This window comes from Talaromyces atroroseus (genome assembly GCF_001907595.1).
Source record: "Talaromyces atroroseus strain IBT 11181 chromosome Unknown scaffold_4, whole genome shotgun sequence".
Classification (NCBI taxonomy): Eukaryota; Fungi; Ascomycota; class Eurotiomycetes; order Eurotiales; family Trichocomaceae; genus Talaromyces; species Talaromyces atroroseus.
This window is the reverse complement of record NW_017971436.1, coordinates 288,575-315,829: the sequence shown is the minus strand read 5'-3', so window position 1 is coordinate 315,829 and position 27,255 is coordinate 288,575. Positions and strand designations below refer to the sequence as shown.

The window sequence follows — 27,255 nt, the reverse complement described above, 5'->3', positions numbered from 1 at the left end:
ACGGACCGCCAATGATTGCGCTTTTCCTAGGTATTTCGAATTTCGTGGCGAGAAATATTCGATACGGAGTAGGCACTAAGTAGGCCAGGCGAAGTAGGACAGGCGAAAAAGCCATCAGAGGGCGGCAGAGGTACAAGACTAGAATTCTCTCTCTTTCTTCTTTTCTTTTTTTTTCTTTTTTTTTCTTTTTTTTTTTTTTTTTGGCTCTTTCTCGATGTCAAAGCTTGAGCTCAGAATCAGAGCCTTAGGACAGCCAGACTAGGCCGGATTAAGAAAGGGCGAGGACTCCACGTGACGGCCAACCAATCTGCGAAGTTTTCTGGGACGGACGCCGAGTGACGTCGACGGTGGACACTCTTAAACCGGGTTAGCCTACGCCTTGCAACAAACTCCTTGCTTCATACAGACAATGCTGGGGAGAACTGACAGAAAATTTATCGATTTCAGATTGTCTTTATGCGATATTTATAATCGTATGTATATATGTAACTTTACGGAGGATTGGATTAATGTGGAGTATCCACATGATGCAATCCATGGTTATGATCATGATCCAAGGGACGACGAGTGAGCGATTACCTGCGAATAACTCCTGACCGACTCTTCCGGGTTAGTTACCTACCGGTTCGACTCCTAGCTTGCCACGAGTACAGGGTTAATAATAATACGTAGTTCAGGTTGCATATACTGTAACGTTCACTACCTATGTGTTGCATGAGTGCGGTGGACTCCGAAGCCCTTGGATTGGCGGGTAGGCTCAAGCTGCATGACGAACCTAGGAAGTGTGCTAGGCTCGGTTACCAATCATATATGAACTTTAGGATTCTATTGTTGTTCTAGGCTTCCAGCAAAACTGGTAATTTGTGGCGAGACAGGTTTCCAGAGACGGATTTCTATAGATATATAGATATATCGACATATATATATTCAAGTGTATATGCAGCCAAGTCTTACCTGACCAAGGGTTAACGAAGTAGTGTTTCAGTGTTTGTGCTTTTCTTCGAGGATCAGTGGTAAGCTGGTCACTAGTGGTGGGGAACCAGTGTTCTCCCGAGCCTTCCACGAACCGCACAACACAACAAACAACAATCGGCTGTGTATTCACAATATACGCAAATACACGCGCCCCGACACAGACAGAACTCGGCCAGATAGAGATCCAACTGCAGCCCTGCTATAAAGTAGTATGTAGTATACGATCGGATACTCTACGGCAGTACAGCGCAGCAACGCTGATTGGCGGGGAGCCCAACGACGGCCCCACCAGGCTTGCCGGTTTTCATCCGCAAACCGACGCGCTAACCGGAAGCGCGCTAGCACCGCCAGCTACGTCATAGGCCAGCGTCGGAGGCTTTCCACTTTCCAGAAAAAATGCACGAGTCACGGCGCTCCCAGCTAAAAATGGTGCCCCCCCCAAAAAGCGCTCGCTCTCTATGGACCCAAAGCCCCCCCAGCCCGCGCCCTGCACGAGAGAGACACTCACCATTAATCGCTTTTCGCTGGGATCTGCCGCCACTCCAAATCCTAAATAGCTGCCAATCTTCTTCACCTTAGCCTTCTTCGACGACCTCCCTAACCACCATCGACCACCTGGCAGGCAGTTCCTACTCTTCACCCGACTTGAAAATCGCCTCAGCTGAAAAGCTTCATCCAGTGGACATCGACCGCCTACTCCCATGCAGGATCGAGAATAAAGCAATGTCTGTTATATCTCGTCGCTGCTATCACGCATTTGGGGCCCAATAATCCAACTCGTGCGAACGCATGGTATACCCCCAGCACAAAGGAGGAGGAGGAAAGCCAACATGCGGCGGAACACAGCCCGTTTGACGCCCACCAAGGCGCCTTCCCCATCCACGGGGCCTCCGTCGCATAGCCGCACCCCTTCGCGGACAGAGTCTTTGCTGCATTTCTCGACAATATCAGAAGACTCGCCGCCCAAGGGGCCCGATGCTTCGACAGAAACTGCCAGCAACCCGCAGAGCAATGCGCGAAGATTGGAGGAGCTGAAGAGGCAAATGGAACAGACATTGGTTAACCAACAGGTGCAACACCAACAGCACCATGACAGGGCAGCCAAAGCAGGAGCAGAACACAGCCCTCAACCGGTGCAAGCCACTTCCCCCGGGGACAACGCTCCCCGTGCTACGAATAATTCAAAACCTTCGTCACCATCGGATGCTTCCTCCCATGCAACTTCCCACATTGGATCCAGCGGGTCGAATTCAACCATCAAGGGACCCGGCTTCGGTAACATGTCCCCGGGTATCAGTCTTCCAAAGACGCCATCGTACCCATTTCCAGTGATGCCGCCGCCCCCTGGGCAAGTGGCACCAGAAGCACATATTTCGTCAGATACCGTCCACACTACTAATTCTCGAGATGCCGATAAGTCTAAACGTGCTTCATCAAAGGCTCCGGGCACCATTGATATGACCTCATCGCTAAGAGCGAAAACCGAACACCAAAACACCTTCTATCTACCCGAAGGCTCTGCCATCCCAGAAGATCATTCGTCTCCGACTCCCAATATTTATGATTTGATTTTGAAACTGAACTCCGAGCCGGGGTTGGAATCATGGTGGGCCAACGTGGTCGATGTTTTGCAAACGCACTACGGGATTGAACGAGCATCCTTAGCTGTCCCTGGCGACTCAACCGATTTAGAGAACCTTCCATGGGTCCAAAAGGCGACATTCAATCCTGAAGAATTGTGTTTTGCTTCCGAGCTCGCACCGTCGTCAGACGCCGTGACTGCTTTCAACGAAGGTGCCACGCAGGAAGGTAGTGCCCCATCGAAAAAGGAGGACTTTGGGAGCACGCCAACCCAAAAGACCTCGAAGCGTTTCTCATCATCCAAACGACCTTCGTTACTATCACGACATTCGTTTGCCGGCTTTTCTAGAGATAGGAAGACCACCGGTACACCGCTCACCACGACCGGAAAATCATCGTTTGATATCTCTTCTGTGGTGCCTGCTGACGATAAACCCGCGAATAGCAATGCCGAGTCACCATCTTTATCAACTGTGTTACATGCAGAAGAGAACGCTTTGAAGCTAGGCCTATATCCATCAGTACTACCTGTCCCCGCGGGCTCATCCTCAATGGCCGTCTTTACTGCCCCGCGGGTTCTTGAAGCAGAGGATCAGCCTTTGGTGAAACAATCAGGCATTGCGAAGCTTTTTGGCCGCACGAAGCCCGCAGTTCTAACTCGCGAATATGCGTACGAATCGACAGTACCATCTTACGAAACCGATGTGACGATCACGACCATCGTCAAAAGCCCAAACGATATAGTACAGACGACTCCGGCAAGTGAGCCATCCCGTTTTCAAAGCCCTGAAATCGCCAAGGAAGGCGCAGAACCTGTCGTTCCACCGACTCAACACAGCAGGTCTAAGTCATCGACGTTAAATCCTCACGCGCCCCAGAACAAAAAAGACAATCATAATAACCATGCCAGTCCTTTGTACGACGAATATGAACAAGCTCCGAGCTCACCGTGGTCGCAATCTCCTGCCCCGTCGCCTGCACCACGAATACATCCAGAAAAAAACCCTTTCTTCACAAACCACGCTGTCGATGAAACGGCTTTTGCGATGGACCCCCCGTCTCATGACTATGCTCAACTTGAACCCGTTGCTGCGATTGGTGTCGACAGGTCAAAGAGCGTTGTCCATGTTCCTTTATTACATTCCACCAACACAAAATTATCTACATCGGACATGATTCGGTTTCCCGTGGCTATACTTTCCTTCCTTTCCCCAGTTGTACCATATCCTGCAAATCTAAGGTCCTCACTAATGCACCTGATCCCCCATCTCACCTCATCATATTCGTTGGCCCATCAATACAGTCAGCTGGAAAGACAACTCGCACCCGGCGTTTATAAGCCACGTTTTGGAAATATTCTCGGACTAGGCGGCACTTTCTCAGATGCGAGTAGTGAGCTTGAGCTTGTTGCTGGCCTCAGTGGTCAAGCAATGACAGACGGGGGGTCTGTTTCAGCTCGTGCGAGCATATCTAGCCCGGACGAAGGCTCCAACAATCCAAAATACAGCCCCTCTCTGTCGGTCCTGGGAACACCTGGAGTGGACATGGTTCACATTGGCCCTGCTAGCGAACCTAGCGCAACGCCAGCAATGGGGCATAATGTCGATCACGCTGACGGGTATTTCAACCTTCATCAAGTACGAAGCTCGGCTGGTTCTTCTGCTACTAGAACCCGTGGGTCAAAATCGAAACCTGGCTTTTTCCCGTCGATGCCAGTGTCCCCAGGTGTCTCGCGCTCAAAGTCAGTTCGCGAAGAGGATTTGCCACGAGAGTTATCACAGGCAGCCGATCAAATCCACGATAGCGGACGGCCCCCTCCGGCCTCTATGCCAACCCGAGCATCGTCTCGAAATACTTCCACTACATCTGTGATTGCCCATTTACAACGTGAAGGCGTCTCAATTTCCGAACATATCTTCCAATTAATGTTGAACTCCGTTCCTTTGCATCTCTTTTTGGCCAAGGCTCCTTCCGGTGAAGTTATATGGACCAATTCTAAATTTGACGCGTACCGCCGAAGCCAGCCACAGGACCAGTCCATCAGGGATCCTTGGCAGAACATACATCCTAATGAGGTGGAATCTATATCCAAGCAATGGTCCAGGGCTCTTCAAACAGGCGCCCAGTTTACTGAGAGAGTAAGAGTGAAGCGTTTTAATGATGAAAATGCGTACCGGTGGTTTATCTTTCGCGCGAACCCATTACTTTCACAAACCGGGCAAGTCATCTCTTGGATCGGCTCTTTTCTTGACATACATGAGCAACATGTGTCGGAGTTGCGAGCCGCTCAAGAACGCGAAATATTTGCTACTAATGTGAAGTACCGGGCCCTCGCTAATTCCATCCCACAAATCGTCTTCGAAGCAACCGAGCTTCGTGGCTTAATATCTGCAAATGAGCAATGGCATCTGTACACTGGTCAACATATTGAGGAGGCAATGAACTTCGGTTTCACCTCATACGTCCATCCGGATGATTTACGGAAATGTGGTGCGTTATCTTCAGAGATTAGTGGGACGAAAACAACGGTTGCGGAAGGTCGTGACCTTTTTACGCCTTCTGAGACAAAACTCAATACCGAATTTCCCAAATTATTTGCCGAAGGAATAACGCCAGGGTTGACTGAGCTCGTCAGCCAGGGTATAGTCAATGCGCAGAAAGATGAAAATGGGCGTATCTTCTACACAACTGAACTCCGTCTTCGGTCTAGAGGCGGTGATTATCGTTGGCATCTTGTTCGACTCGTAAAAGTTGAAGCAAGCAACTTTGGAGATGGTGAGGCATCGTGGTATGGCACATGCACAGACATAAACGACAGGAAGATTTTGGAACGCGAATTGAACAAGGCGATGCAGAAGTTGAACCGAGAAATGGAGTCTAAATCCAAGTTCTTCAGCAATATGTCGCATGAAATCAGGACACCACTGAACGGTATACTTGGAACAATTCCGTTTATTCTCGACACACAACTAGACAACGAACAGCGTCGCATGCTGGATACCATCCAGAATAGTTCTACTAACCTTCGCGAACTAGTTGACAATATTCTGGACGTCTCACGGGTTGAAGCTGGAAAAATGAATATCATCAAGTCTTGGTTCCACCTGCGCTCTGTTCTCGAAGACGTCATTGATACTATCTCTTCCAGAGCTATCGACAAGGGCTTGGAAATCAATTATCTCATGGACACTGATGTTCCTGATATGGTTGTTGGAGATAGGTTCCGTATCAGACAGGTGCTCATCAATCTTATGGGCAATGCGGTCAAATTCACCAGTCAGGGAGAGATATATACGCGATGCTCGGTCCATCGGCAACATCAAGTTCCTCTCAAGGACACAGAGCTGTTCCTTAACTTCGAGGTTGTCGATACTGGTAAAGGGTTTAGTGCTGCAGATGCCGAAAGATTAATGCAAAGATTCAGTCAGCTTGGAGGAAACGCGTCCCAGCAAAATGCGGGTAGTGGGCTTGGGCTTTTCTTGTCTAAGCAATTGGTCGAAATGCATGGTGGTAAATTAACGCCTAGCAGCAGAGAAGGACAAGGTGCCAAGTTTTCATTTTACATCAAAGTCGATGCACCTCCTCAGGTACCAGACCCTTCATTGACACGACAGCCGTCTGATATATCCGATGCCCCGACAGCCACATCATCTCAAGGAAGCACACAACTGCGGATACCTTTGTTGTCAAAGAGTTCCTCCGACTCGAGGATTCTAACTCTTCAAGACCTATCTCCTGCTCTTGATGCCTCGCCTTTGATAGAAGTTCCTAGTAGTGTGGATACCTTCTCTCTACGCTCTGGGTTAAATTACCGGTCAGATTCTTCAGCAGCTTCGGCAATCCCAACTCCTGATCTCCTTGCTCCCATCGAGACAGCTGGAAAAGTAAACCCTTCCGGATTGATGCAAACTTCTGAAGGCAACGAAACCGTATTACAAACTACGCCTACCGTGGAGAAAGTATTAGGATCTAGCTATCTTCCCCCGGTTATCTATTCGGTTCTGATTATATGTCCTCTCGATCATGCACGAGAAGCTGTCAGGCAGCATATTGAACAAGTCATCCCGTTGGAAGTTCCTGCAACTTCAACCGCGTTGTCTGACATAGAAGATTGGAAGGATCTCAAAGAGACCAGCGCCCCTTTGATATTCTCTCATATTGTCCTGGATTTCCCAGGGACGGATGAGGTTGTGGAAGCTTTACAGCATGTGCCAGCCGCTTACGTCAAAATGAAGCCGTCAATAGTTATCATTTGTGACCTGTTCCAGAAGCGGCAGATCAGCAACAAAATTGAAGAATTAATTTCATCTGGCTTCAAAGTTGTTACCATACCCAAGCCCGTCAAGCCTTCCGCCTTCTCCAGCATCTTTGACCCAGACAGTAGGCGTGATCTGAGCAAGGACCGCAATCAGGATATGGCACGGGAAGTTAACAACAACTTCAAAACGATGACCAAGATGGTCAAGGAAGTTATTGGAAATAAGGGTTATCGCATTTTGTTGGTTGAGGATGATGAGACGAATCGTGGTGTAAGTTCTTTTCTTTAGTAGGGTGGTATCTGAAACCGACTAATCTATTTTTCAGGTCATGTTGAAATATCTGGACAAAGTAAAGGTGGTCTCAGAGACTGCTGGTCATGGACAAGAATGTTTAGATATGGTCTTCTCGCATGAACCAGGATACTACTCGTTGATTATTGTAGGTCCTATGTCTTCTCGTTTCGTTTATCTGATGCTAATTGCCGTGGCAGTGTGATATCCAAATGCCAATCAAGAATGGATACGACACCTGTCGGGAAATTCGAGCTTGGGAAGCCAAGAACCACTTCCATCAAATACCAATCATGGCATTATCGGCCAATGCCATGACTGATCAAATCGACGTCGCAGCTCGGGCTGGCTTTAACGATTACGTCACCAAGCCTATCAAGCACAATGAACTCGGCAAGATGATGATGACTCTTCTTGACCCCAATACGCCTCAGACTCTTTTGCAAGATCGCAAGGATTGGCAGCAACAAAAATCCTAAGATTAGCAGTCCTATATATTCTATGCCGCAGTCATTCGTCAGCCTTTCCGAGTTGGTGAACTCTTTCAAGGTGCAAGTTGCCGCAAGTTTGGCGTTGATGACTTCAGAAAATTGCTACATTATATATTCTCGGCGTTTGCATGAGCGAACGGTGTCCTGGGCTGGATTGTGATGTCATTTATTGCATGACTTCACTTTTTGTATTATTTCCTTCGCATACCCATATTTTTTTGTTGTTGGAAGGCACGGCGTTTTTTTTTTTTTTTTTTGGTTCTTGTCTTTTCTACATCTAGTCGGTTTCGACATCTGGAAACTTGTGGGGGGTTCTATTTTTTTTTGTTTCTTAGATTTTTGTTTTGTTTCATTTTGTTTATTCGGATATGACGATCATAAGCGGAGAATGTATTTTGAATCACGCTGCATGGAATGCTTTGACGAGGACGGGGGAAATCTTGTTTGATATCTTTTCACTTGCTGTGCTTTGTTTTTTTAAATTCCCCTTTCCCCGTTGGGAAGCATGAATGCATTTGATCGGAGTTATTGTCAAGATGGAAGAAACATCCAGCTGGTTGAGCTGCAAGATATTATATTTAGTATCTTAGGTGACTTTACGTGAATCACGTCTCATTTGATATCATTTATTCTGATATACCATGCTACCCGCTAGAAATACAGATGATAATCAAGGTAGTACCGGCGTCTTTCCAGGTAGAGTTGTAGAATTTGTAGGTAACGTGAAACTGTTCATGAATCTTCTAAAAACATGTATTCATTCATTTATAGGCATCTATCTAATGCTTTCATGATAATTTTATGCAAGAACAATGCAAAACAAATGAAACAATCAAATCGCTCACAAAAAAAGCAACCAAAAAAGTAAAAATTTATGCAAAGTCTCTTTCACTCGACCTGAAATTCATCTCAACGAAACTCGAATCACTTCCAGAGATGGATTTATTACGTTCATGTCCCAGGAGATTTTCTTCTTCCCCTTTCATACTCAGCGCCAACTTTCTCCACTCGCCCTTCCACACCAACCCCGGATGCGAAACAGTCAACGCCAAAGCGGCAATAGAGATCATCGCGCCTTCAAGGATCATGAAAGTGACCTGATCATTGGCCAAGGCACCCTGAAACCCACCAGAAAGCTCCGCGCAACGGAAAACGGAGCGGACAAAGATTGTCAATGTCGCCATGAAGAGACAGACTAAGAAGGACTTGAACTGAAGGCTTGCGCGTAGTGAGTCGTACTGCGGATTGAAGTCGGATGGAGAGGCACGGCGGACGCGCAGGGCAAAGTCGATGCAGAGGCCGATGAAGACGCCCAGACTGAAGACTTGCCAGGATACACCGGCAAGCATGATGTTGATCCCGTCCTGCCCCATAGATCCCGATGAGCTCGATGTGATGCCACCTCCGGCTGCTTGGAGCAAAAGCGCGATAACGTCGCCGGCAATGAAGAGGTAGGTGTATGTTTTGGGGCGGAAGTAGGAGATTTTCTTGCCATAGACAATGACGATTCGAGAGAGACATAGATATACAGCAGCAGCGAGGAATGCTGGGGCAATAGTGAGAGAGACCAAGTACCTGATAGGGTATTTGTGAGCTGGATGGAACTGAACTGATAGAGAGAGGAAGAGGAGAGACTTACAGAAGAAACGGCTCTTCAGGGAAAGGATTGTAATGCATCTGCATACGCCCGGCATATCCAAGGACCTCGCCAGTCAAGCCACAGCACATGGCAATCATATAGGTCCATGTTTTGTAGTATAGCCCCAAACCGAACTGGATGGCTAGAATGAGCGCGAACAGCGACAGGAAGAAGGCGTTGCCCCATAGAGAGGGAATGTACCTGACATAGGCCAGGGATAGAGGGCAAGTGTCGAGTGTGCAGAGTTCGGGGTCATTAAAGAGCGTTTCATTGAAACTTGTCGAATTCCACTCCATGCTGTGTGTTAGGGTTGATGAGGCAAGATATCGAGAGGATTGTAGATTAAGTGAGATGGGAGAAGAGAAAAGGAGAGAAGTATTATAAGATGAAACGTTGGAAGGTCTTGATATTGTTCTTGCTTTTTTTCTATTTGATGTCCTCAATGAACGGCATACACGGGTCTCTTTATACCTGATACAGGCACATCAAAAAATAGCAACATCTCATTTAACTCTGCGAGCAGCGTCCAGGCTGCCATTTCCCCCCCCTTCAATTCTGAGTTTCGCAACGACGGTAGGAAGATCGTCGTGCAACCTAAGCAGCCACACTGAGGGGCCAAGTTGTCGAAAATAGTTTGTTTTAAGTTTTTAGTTTTTTATTTTCCTTGGCGCTGTGGGGATTGCGAGAGTCGAGTTCCGAGGGCATGCTTTTTAAGGTTGGATTTTAGCATGGCTTAAAGTACTTCGCTGCTCGGGAGTCAGAAATTAGAATGTCAGACGCTCGTGTTCGTAGGCTACCGCATTGCCAATAATAGAAACAAGTTTTCTGTTGTGAATTTCACTTTTTCGAGGCTAAAGGTAACTGAATATTGTCACAATTGGGTTTCCTTTCCATTTCCTCAAGTTGTCAAGTTCTGTGCCAAACCAGGTCGCAGTTAGGGTTAGCATCGCTTCAGCGGAACCGGCGTCTGTAGCCGTTACCGGGAAACATGGGAAGCCCTAAAAAGCTGGCCATATGGCAGAAGAAAGGATGAAAAGGGAAAAAAAAAAAAAAGGCAAAGCAAAGGAATACCACTTCAAAAGTTCTAGAATGAGCTCGGAAAATCCGAGCGCCAGTGACAACCACGGCGAAATAAGCAACGCCGTCGAAGATGGAGTCAGTGCTTCGAGTCACAACGCAGCAGCTTCGGCAGATTTGCAAGCATCAAACCATACAGGGAAGGAGAAACGCGAAGAGCAGAGTCCCCAAGAAGACCATGTAAGAACATCAGGACAGATGGGGGAAGGGGCTTCACCTGCTGGCGATGTTCCATATTGCGTACTCCCCGAGGGTGAGAAGATCTTTCTGATGATCGTTTGCTCCATCGCCGGAATGATTTCGCCAATGTCGAGCAGTATCTACTTTCCAGCGCTGAACAATATTGGAAAAGATTTGGATGTGTCCACCACTTTGATGAACCTTACCATTACGACGTATTTGGTGAGTGGGAAGTAAAAAAGAGAAACCTGTACATTGAATACTTACGCCTAACTATAGATCTTTCAAGGCATTGCTCCGTCGTTTATTGCCAGCTTCTCAGATGCACATGGTCGACGCCCAGCGTATTTGATATGTTTTACAATCTATCTGGCAGCCAATATCGGCTTAGCTTTGCAAGATAGCTACGCGGCTCTTATAGTGCTTCGCTGTCTGCAAAGCTCAGGAAGCAGCGGCACCATCGCATTGGGGAGCGCAGCAGTTTCCGATCTGTCCACCCGCTCGGAAAGAGGGAAGTATATTGGCTATGCGACCATGGCCGTCACCCTTGGACCGGCTTTAGGTCCCGTTATTGGAGGGCTGATCGACCATTTCTTGGGCTGGCGGTGGATATTTTGGTTTCTGGTTATCCTCGCTGGTGCGTACGCGACGCTCATCGCTGTCTTCTATCCCGAAACGTGTCGCGCAGTTGTAGGCAACGGTTCTGTGCCGAGTGCCAAGTGGAATCTCTCTGGGTGGCAGATTATAAGCAACACATTCCGGCGTGGAAGAGCACCAGCCAAAGAGCCCAACTACGAATCTGTTCAGAAACGTAGACGTGGCGTCAACCCCTTTGCTTCTGCGATGATAGCCACTGAGAAGGAATCTGCCTTGATCCTCATTTATGGATCGTTGCTGTATTGCGGAAACATGGCTGTGCTAAGCACATTGACATCTGAGCTGCAGACACGGTATGGATTCAACTCGATCCAGATTGGGCTATGCTATCTTCCTATGGGATGCGGTAGCATGACCTCCCGGTTGACAGTGGGCAGACTCTTAGACTGGAATTTCAAGCGAGAAGCTGCGCGGCAGGGAATGCCAATTGTCAAGAATCGCCAACAGGAGATCGAAAAGTTCAATATCGAGGTCGCTCGACTCGCTGTAACCATCCCGTTTGTGTACGGAGGCGCTCTCTTTTTAGTCGCATACGGGTGGGTGATGCAATACAGGACGTCTCTGGCGGGACCACTGGTGGTATTGTTTTTCATGTCTCATTTTACCACGGGGGCTTTCAGTTCGCTAAATACGCTGATTGTCGACACTCACCGCGAAAGCCCGGCGACCGCGGTGGCAGCAAACAACTTGTGGCGGTGTTTAACAGCTGCAGGGGCTGTTGCGGCAGCAAGCCCGCTTATTGAGCGGATTGGGATTGGCTGGACAGCTTCGTTCATTGCCTTGCTATGGCTGGTTTTCAGCCCTTTGCTGTGGGCTGTTTACCGATGGGGGTATGGTTGGCGAGAGAACTTGCGCAGGAAGCGAGAGGCCATATGCCTGGGTGCCTGAGGCGCTCTCACCATTGAGCTATATATAGCAAGTGCTTAGCTATGTACTAGTGATACAAGATGTGGGACTGATTGCGACGATACGTGCCTTTCATTGGACGAGTGACGCCACGGCTGATCGGGCTTGTGGGGACAACGCTGCGGCTGAGCTTAGAGCGAATCAGCTCGCAATACTCAACACTATACAAGAATCAATCATTCAAACAACAGCGAGGAAGCATTTTGAACAGGCCCGTCGTCATGATCATGATTGTATGACACGGAATGTAGTTGTTCTTTTTGCCTTGCCGTGTTTCTTTTCTTTCCTTTTCTTTCCTTTCCCTATTTGGTTTCAATGGAGACCCGGATCCAAAAACCGTAATCTGGAACTGACCGTCTCTTACATCACTATTCTCTCTCTCGCTTCTACTCAGCCGCTAAACTGCCCCCCCATTGGAGCGTATTTAGCTTCTGGCCGACTGGAGATATAAACAATATGAAACTGGGTAAAGCTCATGTTTGTTGAAAATCCACGTATTCGGTCACAGTTCATTGGACGCGTCTCGGCATGGTTCCTGCCACCCTGCAGAATCCCAGGAAAAAGCAAGGAGCCGCAAAATGAATTCCTTGTCGACGTATAACGTTCAGCCATAAAGCACTGTAACCAGTTGGTAGTTACTAGTTAGCCACAAATAAAAGCTGTGTATGACGAATCAATGTAGGCCACAGCCTCTTGTTCGTTACCAAATGGCGCTAAAATCTGACTAGCCCTTCGTAGGCATGCGTGTCAAGTAGAACTCATTTATAACTAATGTAGCTAATTGGTATTACAGTAGTCAATAAAAGCGGGACTTTGCTTCGTTATAGTTATTATATAACTGGGTCCGTTAACATAACGGTAGTTAATTTTGATTTTGTTTTCTTTTGGAAATCGTTGCTCTCCATAACCCCCGTGTTGTCCGGGTTGTTTGCTGTACATGCCCATGCTATGCAGTCTCGCTGTTGAGCAATGGATATTTCGCATCAATTATCGTCAATTAAGCTAGCTCTCCAACGATGAGAGTAATAAAACGCCAGTATCTTATCCTAGTCCCTCTTGCGACGCTTTTCTTCATTTTCGGTACTCTCTACTCGGCGCACAGCTGGGCGGGTATTCCACAACTACGAGACGGCCACTGGAATCACAAAATCAGGGTCGGAAACAATCATCAATCGGAACAAGAACCATACGAGCAAAGCAAGCCGCCGGAGGACACAAACTGCGCGGGCTTCCCGCATGACCGTCTCGCTGACGTCCAGGTAGTCCTAAGAATCGGCTCAACGCAGCCCTTCGATCAGATTTCCTCGCATATCGCGAACATCACGAATTGCATCTCCGACCTTATTATCATTTCGGACAAAAAAGAACAGATTGGAGAAAGATTTTGGTCATACGACATTATTGCGGATTTGCCCAAAGCGTATTGGGAAGGGGTAGACAAAAATGGCGTTGAAACTTCGGGGCTAAAAGCATACGCAAGCATTCATTCTGCAGACAGCTCGTGGGAAATGGGGAAACATGTGGGCGACCAGCTCACACACAGAGAAGGCTGGTTGCTAGATCGGTTTAAATTTTTGCCTATGGTGGAATATGCGTACGACACGAACCCACGGGCAAAGTGGTTTTTCTTCATTGAAGCCGATACATATATCGTCTGGGACACGTTTTTCCGGCTTATCGACCGTTACGACTCCGACCAGCCATGGTATATGGGTTCCCCTTCGCCCGGTCGGGCTTTGGAAAATGGTGAGAAGACGTATTTTGCGTATGGAGGTGATGGCTTTATCCTAAGCCGACCAGCCATCCAGCGACTCCTGCAGAGAGACACGGTCGTCATCGGACCAGAAAATATCACTCGCACCGAGCCCTCTCTTACGGAGAAATGGGCGGATCTCGTCAAAAGCGACTGCTGTGGTGATTCTGTGCTGGGCTTTGCCCTAGCGAACAAGGGAATATTCCTTTCCGGCTTGTACCCATTGTTCAACCCCCATGCGTTGCATGGGATTCCATTTGGCCCTAGTGGGAAGCCTTACTGGTGTCAACCGGTGCTCAGTATGCATAAGACATGGCCAGGCGATGTGCCTATGTTGTCCCAGTTTTTGAAGGAACGATCAAATGAGGTCGGTTGCATGTTCTTTCCCCCCTCTTTTCTTGTCGAGACAATGTCACAGCGAAACTAATGATAAACCTTGGTATTGCTGTAGCGACCACTAATATATGCCGATCTCTTTGATTACCTTCAACTAGCCAACGTGACCGAACGCAGTGATTGGCAAAACTCCGACTGGAATGGATTCGAAGAAGGACCAGACTCGCCTGTTCACAGAAGCATGGATGCGTGTGCTCAGGGATGCCATGCTCATGCTGAATGTTATCAATGGACTTATTGGGCCGAGTTATCTTCTTGGGAATGGAAATCCCCCACAAAGAAGAAATGCACATTCGTGCGCTCAATACGACTGGGAAGTCACAAAGATAGTGAACAAACGTATATCACCCAATCGACTTGGACGAGCGGATGGGATACAGAAAAAATTGCCAAGTGGGCTAATGAAAACGTGTGTGCGGAACCAGAATGGGTAGAACCAAGCTTGGAAAGGATATACTAAAAGAGGTAGAACTCGTCGGATATACTTGTTTGCCTGTCTATGCATAGGCAACTTTCACCGCACTCTCAAGAGCGGTCCTTAGTTTTAATGATGATACACATGATATTATAAGCGCGAGTATTTAAGCAGGTCCGTAAGACGCACAATGCTGTACCCCCTTCGTTTCAATTCCGGAAGCACAACCCTAAGCATAGGTAACGTCCAAGGTCGACCATCGTGGCAGATGATGATGCCTCCAGGTTGTGCCTTGCCAAGAATATGCGCAATATTTAATTTGGACGAGGAGATCTGAGCATCATGAGGGTATATATCGCCGAGAACAAGCGTATGCCCTAGGCGACTGACAACATTGCGCAGTCTCGTGTTAAAAAAGCCCGATCCTGGACGGAAGTATCTAGGCAGTGAGCCATCTTCAACGGCTGCCACACCGCTCACGGCTTCGTGGGCATTGCGAATGATATTGTTCACTTCAGTAATCTGCAACGCGAGCTCGTTGTCTTGCAGTTTGTACGAGGGCTCATCGTACATGGCGTGATTGCCCAGCTCGTTTCCATTGCGGATTAGGTTTTGCAGAATTGTTTCTCCTTCTTCCTTCAGGCCCCAGACATGAGAGCCAATGATGAAAAATGTCGCAGTTGCATCGTTGGCTTTGAGTATGTCTAGAATCTCGATTGTATTTGCGGAAGGGCCATCGTCGATAGTGAGCGCTATCACCTTCTCCGGTGTCGATACGTGCCACAATATGTCGGGCCACCGTTGCTGGCAGTAGCGTATCAACCACGGGGGTAAATAATATATTGCGTAAAGGAAGAACAGCACCGGTACCAGTAAGAGCAGCAACAGCAGAAGCAACAGCATGTCTCACTATTCGCATCGTCCTGATGGTTTGCGTTGTGTATGTTGGTTAGAGCTTCGAAGGAACTCCTGAGTCTCAGGTGGGGCTTCCCCATCCGTCAGGAACAGCCTCAGGCCCTCCAGGTATCTACTAAGCAATGCTGCTGTAATATATTCTTTCAGATATAACACTAAATAAATAAGGCTACAAAGTCCAAGCAAATTTTGCGATCGGTAGGTGTATATTCTGGTCAACCTGAAATTAGGGGTATTATGTTCGTTTCTCCTAGATGATAGTGATACTGATACTGAAGCAGAGGGAAAATGAAATGTATCTCGAGTTATTCAACAGCGTGTCATCATCACGTTTGGTACAAGTCGAAAGACTCGAGCCACGTAGACCATTCCGGGTCTTGCGGATACAGATCTGTCAGACCAAAGTCCATCGAGCCCAAAGAGAAAGGTTCTTGCACTTCTTCTGGTCCTCCAGGCTCGCTCGTTAAGCGGTGAGAAGATACAGCACTTGGATTCAAAATCTGGTCTAGGCATCGCGAAAAAACCGTCTGGGCTTGTTTGCAGATCTGATAGTTGCTCTGCCCAGATATGGCTAGCGAGTCACAGCACGAGATAAGCACGCTTATGTCTTGAATCAAAGTCGACCGATTGAGGGTAGCAGACCGATTTGGCTGACGATTCTGGCGAAATAGTTCTAAGATAAGAACACTAGCGCATGGCATTGCGTAAAACACCATCTTTGTCCGATATCAGTCTCCAATTTTTGATTAGGGAAACAATTCTCCAACTCACTGTCCCCTCTAGATTTGGCGTAGCTATCACATCGTTCTTCTTCAACAGCGATAGCGCTAAATGAAGAATTTCGTGAGAAGTATGAATCATCTTATCGCGGTTGCCCTCGTTTTGACTAATGAGCAGCTTATGGAGGAGGAACTTGGTATAAAGATATTCAAGCCGCGGACCTATAACCACCCAGATCGCACTCGGTAACATGGTGTCGAGCATTGACTGTTCGTATTGCTTATGAGGAATTGAGTGCCAAGTCGAAGTTAGTTTCGACAAGACTTGTCTAGAAAAAGGTCAACATCTAGATTTTTTGGTTTCAAACTATCCGGAAGATTCACCTAGCTTGTTGGGCAATATTAGGCATCGGTGGACCAAGCGATAGTTCCAAAACCTCCTCGCGGATCATACTTAGTAGTAGAATCGCTCGGAGACGGGAAACTGGATTGACCATAACATCTCCACTCCAGCCGTTCTCGTCAAGTTTGGCTCTAGCAGCTTCGAAATGCTCGACGGGGCCTATAATAATCGAGTCTGGCAAGTCAAGTGGTAGGTCCACTGCATAATACCTTCGACTAAGACGGGGCGGCCGACCAACAAACGTTGCTAGCCCTTTGTCGCGCTCATGGGCAAGAGCTATGACTCTTTTGCGAAGCTCTACTAGATATGGTGGCCCTGATTCAGCACCTTTGAACCCTTTATGAAAGCCAAGAGCAGTTATAGCTGATGATAAGTCGCCCATTAAGGACCAAACACGGGAAGAATCGTCGCCAAAGCACCACGAAGCAAAAGTTAATACCGACATTAATAGCCACAGGGTTAAGTCGTTCGTTTGTTCGACTTGATCGCAAAATGCCCGAGTTTGCATACAAGCATTGAATGCCATGAGCATAGTCTGTTGGCGATCAAAGTTTGGCTGCCAACGGCCATGGAAGACATGGCTCTTGGTCCCCACAGCTGCGCTGAATATCCCGATTTGTATGAAACACATGCCAACGGTCTCCCAGCGTAAGCGGTGTCCAGAAAGGGCCAGCTCGAGAGCACCATTCTCCGCCGATAGAGGCAGCTCGAGTGGGCATGCAGTCTGTTCAAAAATTGCTAAAGCCGAGCTTGTTAGTTGATCCAAAGGGGGTCTAGTTCCCAGCCCTCGTAGGGTGCTTTGGGTCGCCCGCCATGCTGCTTTGAAAAAAAGTGAACCACTCAGTTCACCTACATCATTCTCGTACTGAACCCAGAAAGATTCATGGAAGTCCGCGCTGAATTCAAGAAGGGACCGCAGAACTTCTACGCCTGCTGCAATCGCAGCTGGTGTCACGGGATACGTTCGTTTAGGAGTAGATAAGCTTGTTCGAGTCAAGTATGCGGACGTACGGTGCGGCTGCCCACCTCCAGACTCTGCGAACAGCATCAAAGAATCATGCATCGTTACCAGCCCCGTGCCCCGGTCATAGTCCTCACTCGGAAACTCGCTCGATGAAGAGGCGTCGATCTGTCTTGCGCTTGGCGGCGTGCTAGGGACATGTTCATTGAAGCTCAAGATGTAAACAAAGATGGGACTCCTTACAGAAGAATTTCACTATGGGAGGCTGCACCGCGTGTCATCGGCGATGGGTGGTAATAGCATTGTCGCGAAATGTTGCGTCGTACGCAACGAGAACAATGCGGCCGTGCATGATCGCAACGCAGCTTCGACCGCCGGCATGGCTCGCACGACGAGGGCTGCCGATTGCGGCGCACTCTGTCAGTCATGCGGAGAGTTCTAGGTAGATTGCGAGCATTGAAGGCTTTGTATGAGTAAACGTGTAGTTGGTTGTGGTTGATGTATTATACTATTATTGTATAGGGCGGGCGCCGGCCAGCTCCGAGTCTCCGAGGTCGTCGTCGTCGGAGTACTAAGCTGTATACGGCATAGTACTCCGATTCTACTCTCAGATTCGAAAATTCCACTCCTTGAAGGAGTATATACTCCGCAATGAGCAGGAGATAGGACTTCTGGAGACCATGGAGCAGCTTACCTCCTATCCTGAATTTGGTGCTGGGTTCGGACTCGGACCACCGGCATGTCGGAGTAAATGCTTTGCTACTATGTCCTTTCGCTGCAATATAAAAGCCACGGCTAGCTAGTGTATACAACAATGATAAATCCCTTCATCCCTCGTGCTGATATCACTTTTTTTGCACAGTCACTGTACTGTATCGGCGCGAAAACTGGACGCGAGGATGTCGCCGCTTGAGACTGATGTACATGATGCATTTGTGATGGACCTACAGCATAGAGGTGAATGTGACGAAGCTGGGCAAACGTTCGCTGGCTCCCAAGAACAGGCTACGGCTGATGCAAAATCCGAATGTGAGGTCGAGCAAAATTCGGAAAACGTCCAGGGCCCCAAGGGGATCAAATTCGCCCTTTTGTTTACATGCATCCTTCTTGGAAGTTTCTCTATTGGTTATGTAAGTGCGTGCCCATCTCTCGCAAAAGACATGTCCAAACTGATGGCCAGTTGAAGGATAGCAGCTGTATCGCAACACTAACCCCGGTCATTACCGATCAATTTCGCGCTCTCAACGACATTGGATGGTACCAAGTAACATAGTAGGTCCTCTGAGACAGGGACAAGACAGGGGTTGTGTAACTGACATTTTCCCGAAAGCTTGCTCGCACAATCTGCAACGGTGCTTATTTACGGACAACTGTACTCTTTTTATTCGATGAAGACACTCTACATGGTGTCACTCTTTGTCTTTGCTATTGGCTCAGTACTATCCGCCGCAGCTCCAACATCTTCGGCATTTATCGTTGGACGCGCACTAAGCGGTCTGGGAGCAGCGGGCATACTAGCGGGCATGAATATGTGAGCATTCGAACGATATCCCTTGATCAGGACAATATTAACTCATTGTGATGACTAGCATCGTCGCCCATACCACGTCACTCAAGTACCGGCCTATCTATTCTGCAATTGCGGGCGGCGTAGAATGTACTGCTCTAGCCTTGGGTCCTTTCATCAGCGGAAGTATAGCCCATTACTCGACATGGAGGATCGGCTTCTATATCATCATCCCGATTAGTATTGCCATTATTGTTATAGTCTTTTTCAGCATCCCCCATATACGTCGACCTGAGAATGCACACCTCGGCAGCAAAGATGGGCTGAAGCGCATCGACTGGGCAGGCTTTTCCATAAACGTACCGATGACTCTGTGCTTGGTACTGGGCTTTCAGTGGGCCGGAACGGTATACTCCTGGGCGAATTGGCGGATCATCCTCCTGCTCGCAATTGCTGTGGTGCTCCTTGCCGTCTTCCTGATCGTCGAGTATAGGACTGGAAATGACAGCATGGTCCCACTGACGATGCTGCGACAGCGGTCAGTCGCCTTTGCTAGCCTCATCACATTCTGCAATTTTGCGCACCTTGCGGTGGTTGCCTACTACGTAAGCTGCGTTTTGCTCGTTTTTGCATTGGTAAGTTGCAGTGCTGACTCGTGGCCAGTTACCATTCTACTTCCAAGCGGTACGCGGCGCAAGCACATTCGGATCCGGTCTCATGTACTTGCCCTTGGCCGTAGCATTGGCGATTTCCGCACTCGCCGGTGGTCCTTTGACGAGTTTTATAGGGTATTACAACCCGGTCTTGATGCTCGGTAGCGTTTTCATGACCGTGGGAAGCGGGCTCATCACCACGCTCCGACCTGACACCAGTGCAGGGGAATGGATCTCATATCAGATCATCTACGGGGTGGGCATCGGCCTCGCTTTCCAACCGCCCTTCATCGCCGTCCAGACTGTACTTAATGACTCCATGGTGCCCATGGCATTGGTTATGTTGAGCTTCGCCCAGCAATTCGGCGGCATCATCATCCTGTCCATTGCGCAAAATGTGTTCCTTAATCGGCTTGCCCATAATCTGTCCACACAAGTACCGGGACTAGACCCTGACACGGTGCTGGATAGTGGTGCGTTGGGCCTCATTAATGCGGTTCCAGAAAAATTTCGAAATCAGGTCTTGGCCGCCTATAACGGGGCTCTTGTGGACGTCTTCTATATTGCCTTGGGTCTTACGTGTCTGGTCGTAGTCAGCACGCCCGGTATCGAATGGAAGCCTATTAAACAAGGCAAGAAGGGATAGGCGCATAGTTATAGACAGCCGTAGGTGATGCTCACCCGTCATCGACACGGTTTCCTGCTGAGCACATAGATGTGGAAGTCTATGACGAAAAAAAACGGAAGATATTATAGGTAGGTAGATACAAAAATAAATACTTGCCGCGGGGATCTTGCCGGCCGCTCGGAGGTACTCCGTGTCACGGGCCCACTCAAGCTTCCAGCCTCCTTCACCACCAAATCTCCGCGCCGTCACACACCGAGCTCCAACACCACCTCATACAATCAGAATGGGCATCATCGGCCGCGTGCTCAAATTGACAACCTACGGCGGCGTCGCCACCCTCGGCGCACACTTCGTATGGACTCGCAACAGCACCGTCGAGCCTCTCCCGGCCACAGACTACCTCTTTACGTCACCGTCGTTCAAGAAGTTTAACCCGAATCAGAACGCCGTGTTGAGCGACGTTTGTGTACGGAGAGTGCCCTTGTCGCATATCGATCCCCTGCTGCTCGAAAAGAAAGGCAAACTGGCCGAGGCGTTTTGTGCGGGTGTGTGGGGAGGTCTGGGTAGGTTTTTGCTTTCTCTGATATGCAGCAGGATTGTTTAACTGATTTCTCTTCTTTCGATAATGGAAAACAGGATACGCTTTCCAACGCCAATATCTTGCCAAAAAATATCAGGGCCCCTCTACGGCTCACCAACTCTGGTCAACCCATTCGCTGCTGACATCAACTTATGAAGTCGGCACTGAAATCACCGATCATTTCCAGGTACTCGAGAAGACTGAAAATAGGATTGTGGTACGCTGCGGTGATTCGCCCTTGAAACGCGATGTTCGGGAATCCGATGGACTTTTTGAAATGTCAGTTGACGTCAAGAAAGAAGAAGGCGTCGCCGTTTTTCACTTGAAGTCTATCTTTTACAATGGCCTTTCCGGTACAAAGGAAGGCACAGTCATGCCGTATCACATAGAGTTGCTGCATCGGGAATATGCCAAAATATGGATGGAAAGTGCGCTGCGCAATGTCTATGCTTAGGAAACGCTGTTTTTGTTTTTAATATGGGGTTTGAGCAATATACCTTTTGCTTTCTTAATCTTTCACGCTTATTAGAATGCATATATTGATGCTGTTTTGCATAAATCCTTGCCGTGCTACCAACCTTCAAGTACAAATAACAGATATCAAAGAGACGGCTTCGGAGCATATATTGTGATACTAGTAGGTTAACTTTAGTCATATGCATTGTGTAATTCTATCTCTAAACAATATCTTTAGATCAAGATTCTTGCCATTTACCAGACGCTTTGGGAGAGTTCTAGAGGCGCATTATGATTGTAATGCTCAACATCTTAGTATTGTAACTTCGAGTTTCCATGTCTTTACTACATGACAAGCCGGAGACTATCATTTGCCGATCGTTTTCCAAGGTTCTATGCCATATCGTGAGGAGGCTAGGTGGAACAATACCCCATATACTATGCTAAAGGGAATACACCCCGTTCGACTTCTCACTTTGTTCAGGAGTCCTCTTTGGCTAAATTTACAGTAAAGAGCAAGTCGAATCCAGCATGGACTAGAGAAGTTGGAGTTATCTAGGTATGCATTGTTCAATATAAAAAATTGAGGGCCAAGACAACATTTCTACAGACCTCATAAATGAAGTACCAAAGTATTAAAGTCTGGCTCATATACGGGGAAATACCCACCGAGTATCTCTTCACGAATCCTGCCGAACTTTCTCGATTTCCTCTTTTGATGCTTGTTGGTGACTTCCATCTTCTGAACCTGTCGTGTCGTCCTCATTTGTAAGTGTTACTGCGAGAACAGTGGGTATCACCAATACCAAAGACCCCATACACAAACCCCAATCCATGGAAAACTGGACCATTGGCGATGTTCTTAATGCGTTGATGCGCCATGCCATCGCGCCTCCCACACTCTGAAATGTCTTGTATGCACCCACGAGGATTGCCGACACTGTAGCAGAGTTTGACTGCGCTCCAATCAACCAGTAACAAAACGACTGCCAAAAGGCATCATATGTACCATAGAAGATATATAAGAACATCGGACCGACAGATATTGAGCTCCACGTGAAGTCAATGTCCTGTTTGCGATTTCGATTACTCGACCATTTTTGGAATGCATATCCACCGCCCCAGATACAAATTCCCGTCACGAAGAGAAATATCCAGCCTACGCGCGCTCGTTGCGGCCTGGTGAGTCCAGGAAAATCAAGAAGCATACCCATGACAAGGCCGCCAACCATCTGAGCGAGCCAGTATAAAGCGTCATTGAGGGCTCGTGTACGGATATTGAAGTTCATCCCGTTTACTTCGTTTTGCTGATACGAGTAGAAGACGTTGGCACTGAAGAATAGTGGTATCATGCACAGCACACGCCAGTCGCTAGCGATTCCGAGACACAGATTTATCATCTTCACTGGTTCCTTTATACTTGGTTCAGCTTCAGTTTGTCGAGGCTGAACTGAGGCGGGGGGGTAAATAAAGACACCAAGCAGCCATCCAAAACCCATTACCATGAGAAGAGCAATGTACGTTGCATCAGAGACTGTGCCAGTGGTGGAATGATAATTTAGGGCGAAGCTTGCCAATGAGCCAACGCCGCCACCGAGATTGAATATCACCCAGAATAGTGCAATGGCTCGTCCTTTTTGCTTCTCTGGAACGTACGAAGTCATGATCGCGCCTTGAGAAACCCATACAAAGGATGCCCCAACACCCAGCACGGCGCCTGCAGCAATAACAAAAGCCCCGTTTCCATTTCCTATACCTGTTAGTTTCTGCGTAGTTGTCGATTCGGGATGGGCTGATATTAGAGATAGACGTACTGTTGAAACATAGAAGTGCACCAGAATAAAGAGGATATGTCCAACCACCCAGCAATACACAAACACGCGGACCAAACTTGTCAAAGGTTGGCCCAACGATGAACAGTGCCGTTGCAGCCATGGCTGAGAGTAGAGCTACAGTAGCATTTGCAGCCACTGTGGGATTAACCTGTCCTGAGCCTCCGAGGCCAGTCAAAGCATTATACATCTAGGTACAATTAACACGACATATCTGACTTGATTCTCCAGTGACGAAAATCAATGAGCCATAACTCACTCCGGGACAGCAAAAACATATTGCACTGATGAGACAGATTTGAAACCACGAATTCGAGTATACATTGCGGAAAACGAGCGGGGTCTTGGTGCTATGTGCCACTTGATCTGTGTTGCTTGCCGCCATCTTATTCTCTTCAGCTTTGAGTAACCCAAGAGATGTCGCTGATATGCATGTTGCTTCTGAATTTGCAGACGCCGCTGTTGGTGATATCATGGACATCCTCGAGAGTGGGATGACTAGTGAGACGAGAATAACGATCCGAAACTTAAGCGTTATATTTCTCCAAGACGCTGGAAAAAGCTTAAACATTTCACTGAGCCCTTAATAAAACCCTCCTACTACGTAGTTTCATTGTTTGTCGGTAATCTTTCCGTGTCCAGGACAGCGGTTGGAATGTGGAATGTGGGAAGACATGTGCGGAAAATATAGCACAATTAAGAAAAAAAAAAATGCTTTAGATAAAGCCAACGTTCTAGGCGGATTCTTGGGTATTGGAATGTTGAAAACCCTGGAAAGCTAAGATCAGGATTTCTAAGAATCGCATAATATCAGATTGAATGCGCTGATAACGGGCCTAGTTCGTACACGTGTGTAGCTGTCACTAAATGCGTATGTTTATAAATACCCACTAATAATTTCGGTTTCTTCCGAAGACTAGTCGTGTATCTATACGGCGTAGTCAAGACTCATTACGATTTCAATGTTATCCTTGTATCAGTGAGATTTGAGTTATTGGTCATTCTACTTTCGAGACAACTTGTGTATTGAATTTAGTGTTTCACATCATTATCTCTAAGCATACGATACAATTAAAGTAGTACGTTGGGCTGACTGATATACTACTTGATTTGTAGTATGGTGTAGGGAAATTGCCTCGGCTGCGCGAGATGAAAGGTATGTAACTAGCTGTTATTAGGGCTTCCGTCGTTTAACGTCCTTAAGAGGCAAAGAGTAGCAACCCGGGCTTGAGTTTCACACTATTTGAGGATACAAGGGGCAGTATAAAAATTTAAAGCTTACATATTAGGAAATCAAATGTTACCTATCGATGCTTTCATGTAAGGGTAGTGATGTTGATCTTCGCTGCAGATTGTAGAAAGGAGCAACGCTATCACAGTCAAATTCATTCCTGCCTAATGACCTTCCAATATAGGATTGCTCTTTTTTGTGCCAGACTCATGCCAAATGCTCAATCTTTTCTCGGATCTACTTTGCGCCCCAATTCTAATCCTGTGAAATGCGCATTTTCGGACCCAACGATGTCGTGAGGAATCAATAAACCAACGCAAAACGCACCCATAAACCAAACAGATACCTAAGATGGCTTTTATTTTGTTTTTCGAATAATCAGGTAATCATAACTACTAACACCGACGTGCTGCCTCGGCGTGACTGGCACCTTCCAGCATTTTCGGGGTCACAGGGATGGATTGCCTTCTGCCACCGCATTGACAGATGTGAATCCGGTGGGCGGCATGCACAGTCCAAAAGCATGCATTAGTTGAACAGCGGTGTGATTTGAACCCAGAACCCTGCACCTCTTGGGGTCACGGAACTTGAATATTGTTGTCTTTTTAGTTTCATTGGCCGCTTGTGACTGTTTTGTCTGACCGTGGAGAATCTGCTGTCGAGATTCAAGGAAGTTGGAAGCCAGAACTATATAAGAAGCAGTCAAAAACCAAATGTGACCTAAATCCGCCAAAAACCTACAGCAATTTGAGGTTCATTATAGGTTCACTACATGCAGTCCATGATGCTTGATTTCAGGTATATCTTACTGCTCTCACTAACTCTGAGCAGTGCAGTGCTCGGTAGCCAGAAACAAACATGCGAGAAGACTACTGTCGCCATTCTGTTCGTTATCCTTTTCACCGCTTCTTCTTTTTTTTGGCTTGAGCTAGGCCATTTTCCCACGTTGGTAATAACTCGAGACTAGTGGTGGTGGTACGGCTGGTATCACGGCAGCTGTAAGCGAAAACAGCTTCGAGACATTACTTTTGTCGTTCTCCTCTCATATAATTGCTTATCATAGCAATCCCTGAGCAACAACTCTATGCATGACTTCATTATTCTCGAATACAACTCCGACATTGGTGGCCGCTTGCGACATACTACTTTTGGACAGGCCGTAGATGGAAACCCACGCACAATCGAAGTCGGTGCAAATTGGATCCAGGGTCTGGGAACACCAGGTGGTCCACAAAATCCCATCTGGCTTTTGGTAGGATATATAGTCGGGCATATTCAAGAACGTTATTCGAATGTCGCTGACACTCTACGACCAATACCAAAGGCCCAAAAGTATGGCGTGAACAGCACCTACTCCAATTACAGCTCGATTTTGACATATGATGAGACTGGTTATAATGACTATTCTCAACTTTTCGACACCTTTGGTCATGTTTATACAACTCTCGAAGAGCTGGCAGTGTGTAATCCTTGCGGACAACCTACAAGATCTTAGCGCACGAGCAGGACTTACACAAAGCGGGTGGCAGCCGAAAAAAGACATGAAGATGCAAGCCGTAGAATGGTGGGAATGGGGTGCGTATAAATGGTATCTAAATACGCTAAGAGGACAAAACTAAACAATATACATTCAGACTGGGAGTATGCCTACGAGCCCGATCAAAGCTCGTTGGTATTTGATATCATGAATTATGTATGTCTTAATCGGTGTCTTTGCTTAAAGCGTATAGCCTCACTTTTCGACAGAACACGTCGTTTTGCCAGTGGTCGAATGAAAATAACTTCGTCTGGGATCAACGCGGATTCAATACTTGGCTCAAAGGCGAAGCAAGCACTTTCTTATCTGATAATGATGAGCGGCTCCACCTCAATACCATCGTCACCAATGTTACCTACAGTGGCACAGGACTGACGATCACCGATAGCCAAGGGAACTGTTTTGAGGCAGAATATGCCATTTGTACTTTCTCGTGAGCCAACGTGACCATGAACGCGCATATATTGAGGCTGATAAATTCACCGATGCTAACCTTGGAACTATTTGCAAAAGTGTCGGCGTCCTCCAAAACAGAGCTGTCAGCTTCGACCCCGAGTTTCCTGGATGGAAGCAGGATGGGATTGCTACTTTTGACATGGGCACCTACACCAAGATTTTTCTTCAATTCTCACCGGACGAAGTTTTCTGGCCTAAGGACACACAGTACTTTCTCTATGCCGACCCTAAGGAGCGCCGGTGGTATCCAGTATTTCAATCGCTTGACACTCCAGGATTCCTCGAGGGCTCGGGCATTATATTTGTAACTGTGGTCCACGACCAGGCTTATCGGGTCGAAGCCCAGACCGACGGCGAAACCAAAGATCAAGTCATGGCTATACTCCGGCACATGTTCGGTGCTGACAAGGTCCCAGACCCAATAGCATTTATGTATCCACGTTGGAGCCTGGAGCCATGGGCATATGGCAGCTACTCAAACTGGCCGAATGGGGTCAGCCTGGAGATGCATCAAAACCTACGCACAAATGTTGGTCGTCTTTACTTTGCCGGTGAAGCAACAAGCACGGAGTATTTTGGGTTTTTGCAAGGGGCGTGGTACGAAGGGAAAAGTGTTGGACGCCTATTATGCGCCACTACATAGCAGTACGCCTTCAAGCGAGTATGGTCTACGAAATGGTTGGACTGTGACTAGCTTTCAGACGAATGGTTTCTGAGACATGCATAACAGCAGTAGGTACTAGAGTGTAGAAATCTG

General features: G+C 47.6%; 10 protein-coding genes across 10 annotated transcripts; 6 read left to right on the top strand and 4 right to left on the bottom strand.

Annotated features, from left to right (window-relative positions):
- Window positions 1-1,805: 1,805 nt before the first annotated feature.
- On the top strand, window positions 1,806-7,585 carry UA08_03992 (hypothetical protein; the record flags this gene model as incomplete). The annotated part of the gene is made up of 3 exons (XM_020266784.1): window positions 1,806-7,085; window positions 7,141-7,254; window positions 7,307-7,585. The coding sequence occupies 3 exons, from the start codon at window positions 1,806-1,808 to the stop codon at window positions 7,583-7,585; spliced, it is 5,673 nt and encodes a 1,890-aa protein (XP_020120549.1).
- An 884-nt stretch (window positions 7,586-8,469) lies between these two features.
- UA08_03991 (hypothetical protein) lies at window positions 8,470-9,532 on the bottom strand (the record flags this gene model as incomplete). The annotated part of the gene is made up of 2 exons (XM_020266783.1): window positions 8,470-9,172; window positions 9,237-9,532. The coding sequence occupies 2 exons, from the start codon at window positions 9,530-9,532 to the stop codon at window positions 8,470-8,472; spliced, it is 999 nt and encodes a 332-aa protein (XP_020120548.1).
- A 793-nt stretch (window positions 9,533-10,325) lies between these two features.
- UA08_03990 (hypothetical protein) lies at window positions 10,326-12,038 on the top strand (the record flags this gene model as incomplete). Its single annotated transcript, XM_020266782.1, has 2 exons — window positions 10,326-10,715; window positions 10,773-12,038. The coding sequence occupies 2 exons, from the start codon at window positions 10,326-10,328 to the stop codon at window positions 12,036-12,038; spliced, it is 1,656 nt and encodes a 551-aa protein (XP_020120839.1).
- Window positions 12,039-13,072: 1,034 nt separating this feature from the next.
- On the top strand, window positions 13,073-14,236 carry UA08_03989 (hypothetical protein; the record flags this gene model as incomplete). The annotated part of the gene is made up of 1 exon (XM_020266774.1): window positions 13,073-14,236. The coding sequence occupies one exon, from the start codon at window positions 13,073-13,075 to the stop codon at window positions 14,234-14,236; it is 1,164 nt and encodes a 387-aa protein (XP_020120840.1).
- Window positions 14,237-14,770: 534 nt separating this feature from the next.
- UA08_03988 (hypothetical protein) lies at window positions 14,771-15,523 on the bottom strand (the record flags this gene model as incomplete). The annotated part of the gene is made up of 1 exon (XM_020266762.1): window positions 14,771-15,523. One exon carries the CDS (start codon window positions 15,521-15,523, stop codon window positions 14,771-14,773), a length of 753 nt encoding a protein of 250 aa, XP_020120831.1.
- Window positions 15,524-15,861: 338 nt separating this feature from the next.
- Window positions 15,862-18,359, bottom strand: UA08_03987 (hypothetical protein; the record flags this gene model as incomplete). Its single annotated transcript, XM_020266751.1, has 5 exons — window positions 15,862-16,194; window positions 16,307-16,583; window positions 16,639-17,381; window positions 17,511-17,808; window positions 18,313-18,359. 5 exons carry the CDS (start codon window positions 18,357-18,359, stop codon window positions 15,862-15,864), a joined length of 1,698 nt encoding a protein of 565 aa, XP_020120832.1.
- Window positions 18,360-18,517: 158 nt separating this feature from the next.
- UA08_03986 (hypothetical protein) lies at window positions 18,518-20,424 on the top strand (the record flags this gene model as incomplete). The annotated part of the gene is made up of 5 exons (XM_020266740.1): window positions 18,518-18,748; window positions 18,799-18,890; window positions 18,949-19,149; window positions 19,208-19,730; window positions 19,789-20,424. The coding sequence occupies 5 exons, from the start codon at window positions 18,518-18,520 to the stop codon at window positions 20,422-20,424; spliced, it is 1,683 nt and encodes a 560-aa protein (XP_020120833.1).
- Window positions 20,425-20,689: 265 nt separating this feature from the next.
- Window positions 20,690-21,440, top strand: UA08_03985 (hypothetical protein; the record flags this gene model as incomplete). The annotated part of the gene is made up of 2 exons (XM_020266729.1): window positions 20,690-20,969; window positions 21,043-21,440. The coding sequence occupies 2 exons, from the start codon at window positions 20,690-20,692 to the stop codon at window positions 21,438-21,440; spliced, it is 678 nt and encodes a 225-aa protein (XP_020120834.1).
- Window positions 21,441-22,122: 682 nt separating this feature from the next.
- On the bottom strand, window positions 22,123-23,377 carry UA08_03984 (hypothetical protein; the record flags this gene model as incomplete). The annotated part of the gene is made up of 2 exons (XM_020266718.1): window positions 22,123-23,192; window positions 23,257-23,377. 2 exons carry the CDS (start codon window positions 23,375-23,377, stop codon window positions 22,123-22,125), a joined length of 1,191 nt encoding a protein of 396 aa, XP_020120835.1.
- A 1,912-nt stretch (window positions 23,378-25,289) lies between these two features.
- UA08_03983 (hypothetical protein) lies at window positions 25,290-27,141 on the top strand (the record flags this gene model as incomplete). The annotated part of the gene is made up of 7 exons (XM_020266707.1): window positions 25,290-25,390; window positions 25,473-25,503; window positions 25,569-25,964; window positions 26,035-26,080; window positions 26,140-26,198; window positions 26,252-26,475; window positions 26,556-27,141. The coding sequence occupies 7 exons, from the start codon at window positions 25,290-25,292 to the stop codon at window positions 27,139-27,141; spliced, it is 1,443 nt and encodes a 480-aa protein (XP_020120836.1).
- Window positions 27,142-27,255: the final 114 nt, after the last annotated feature.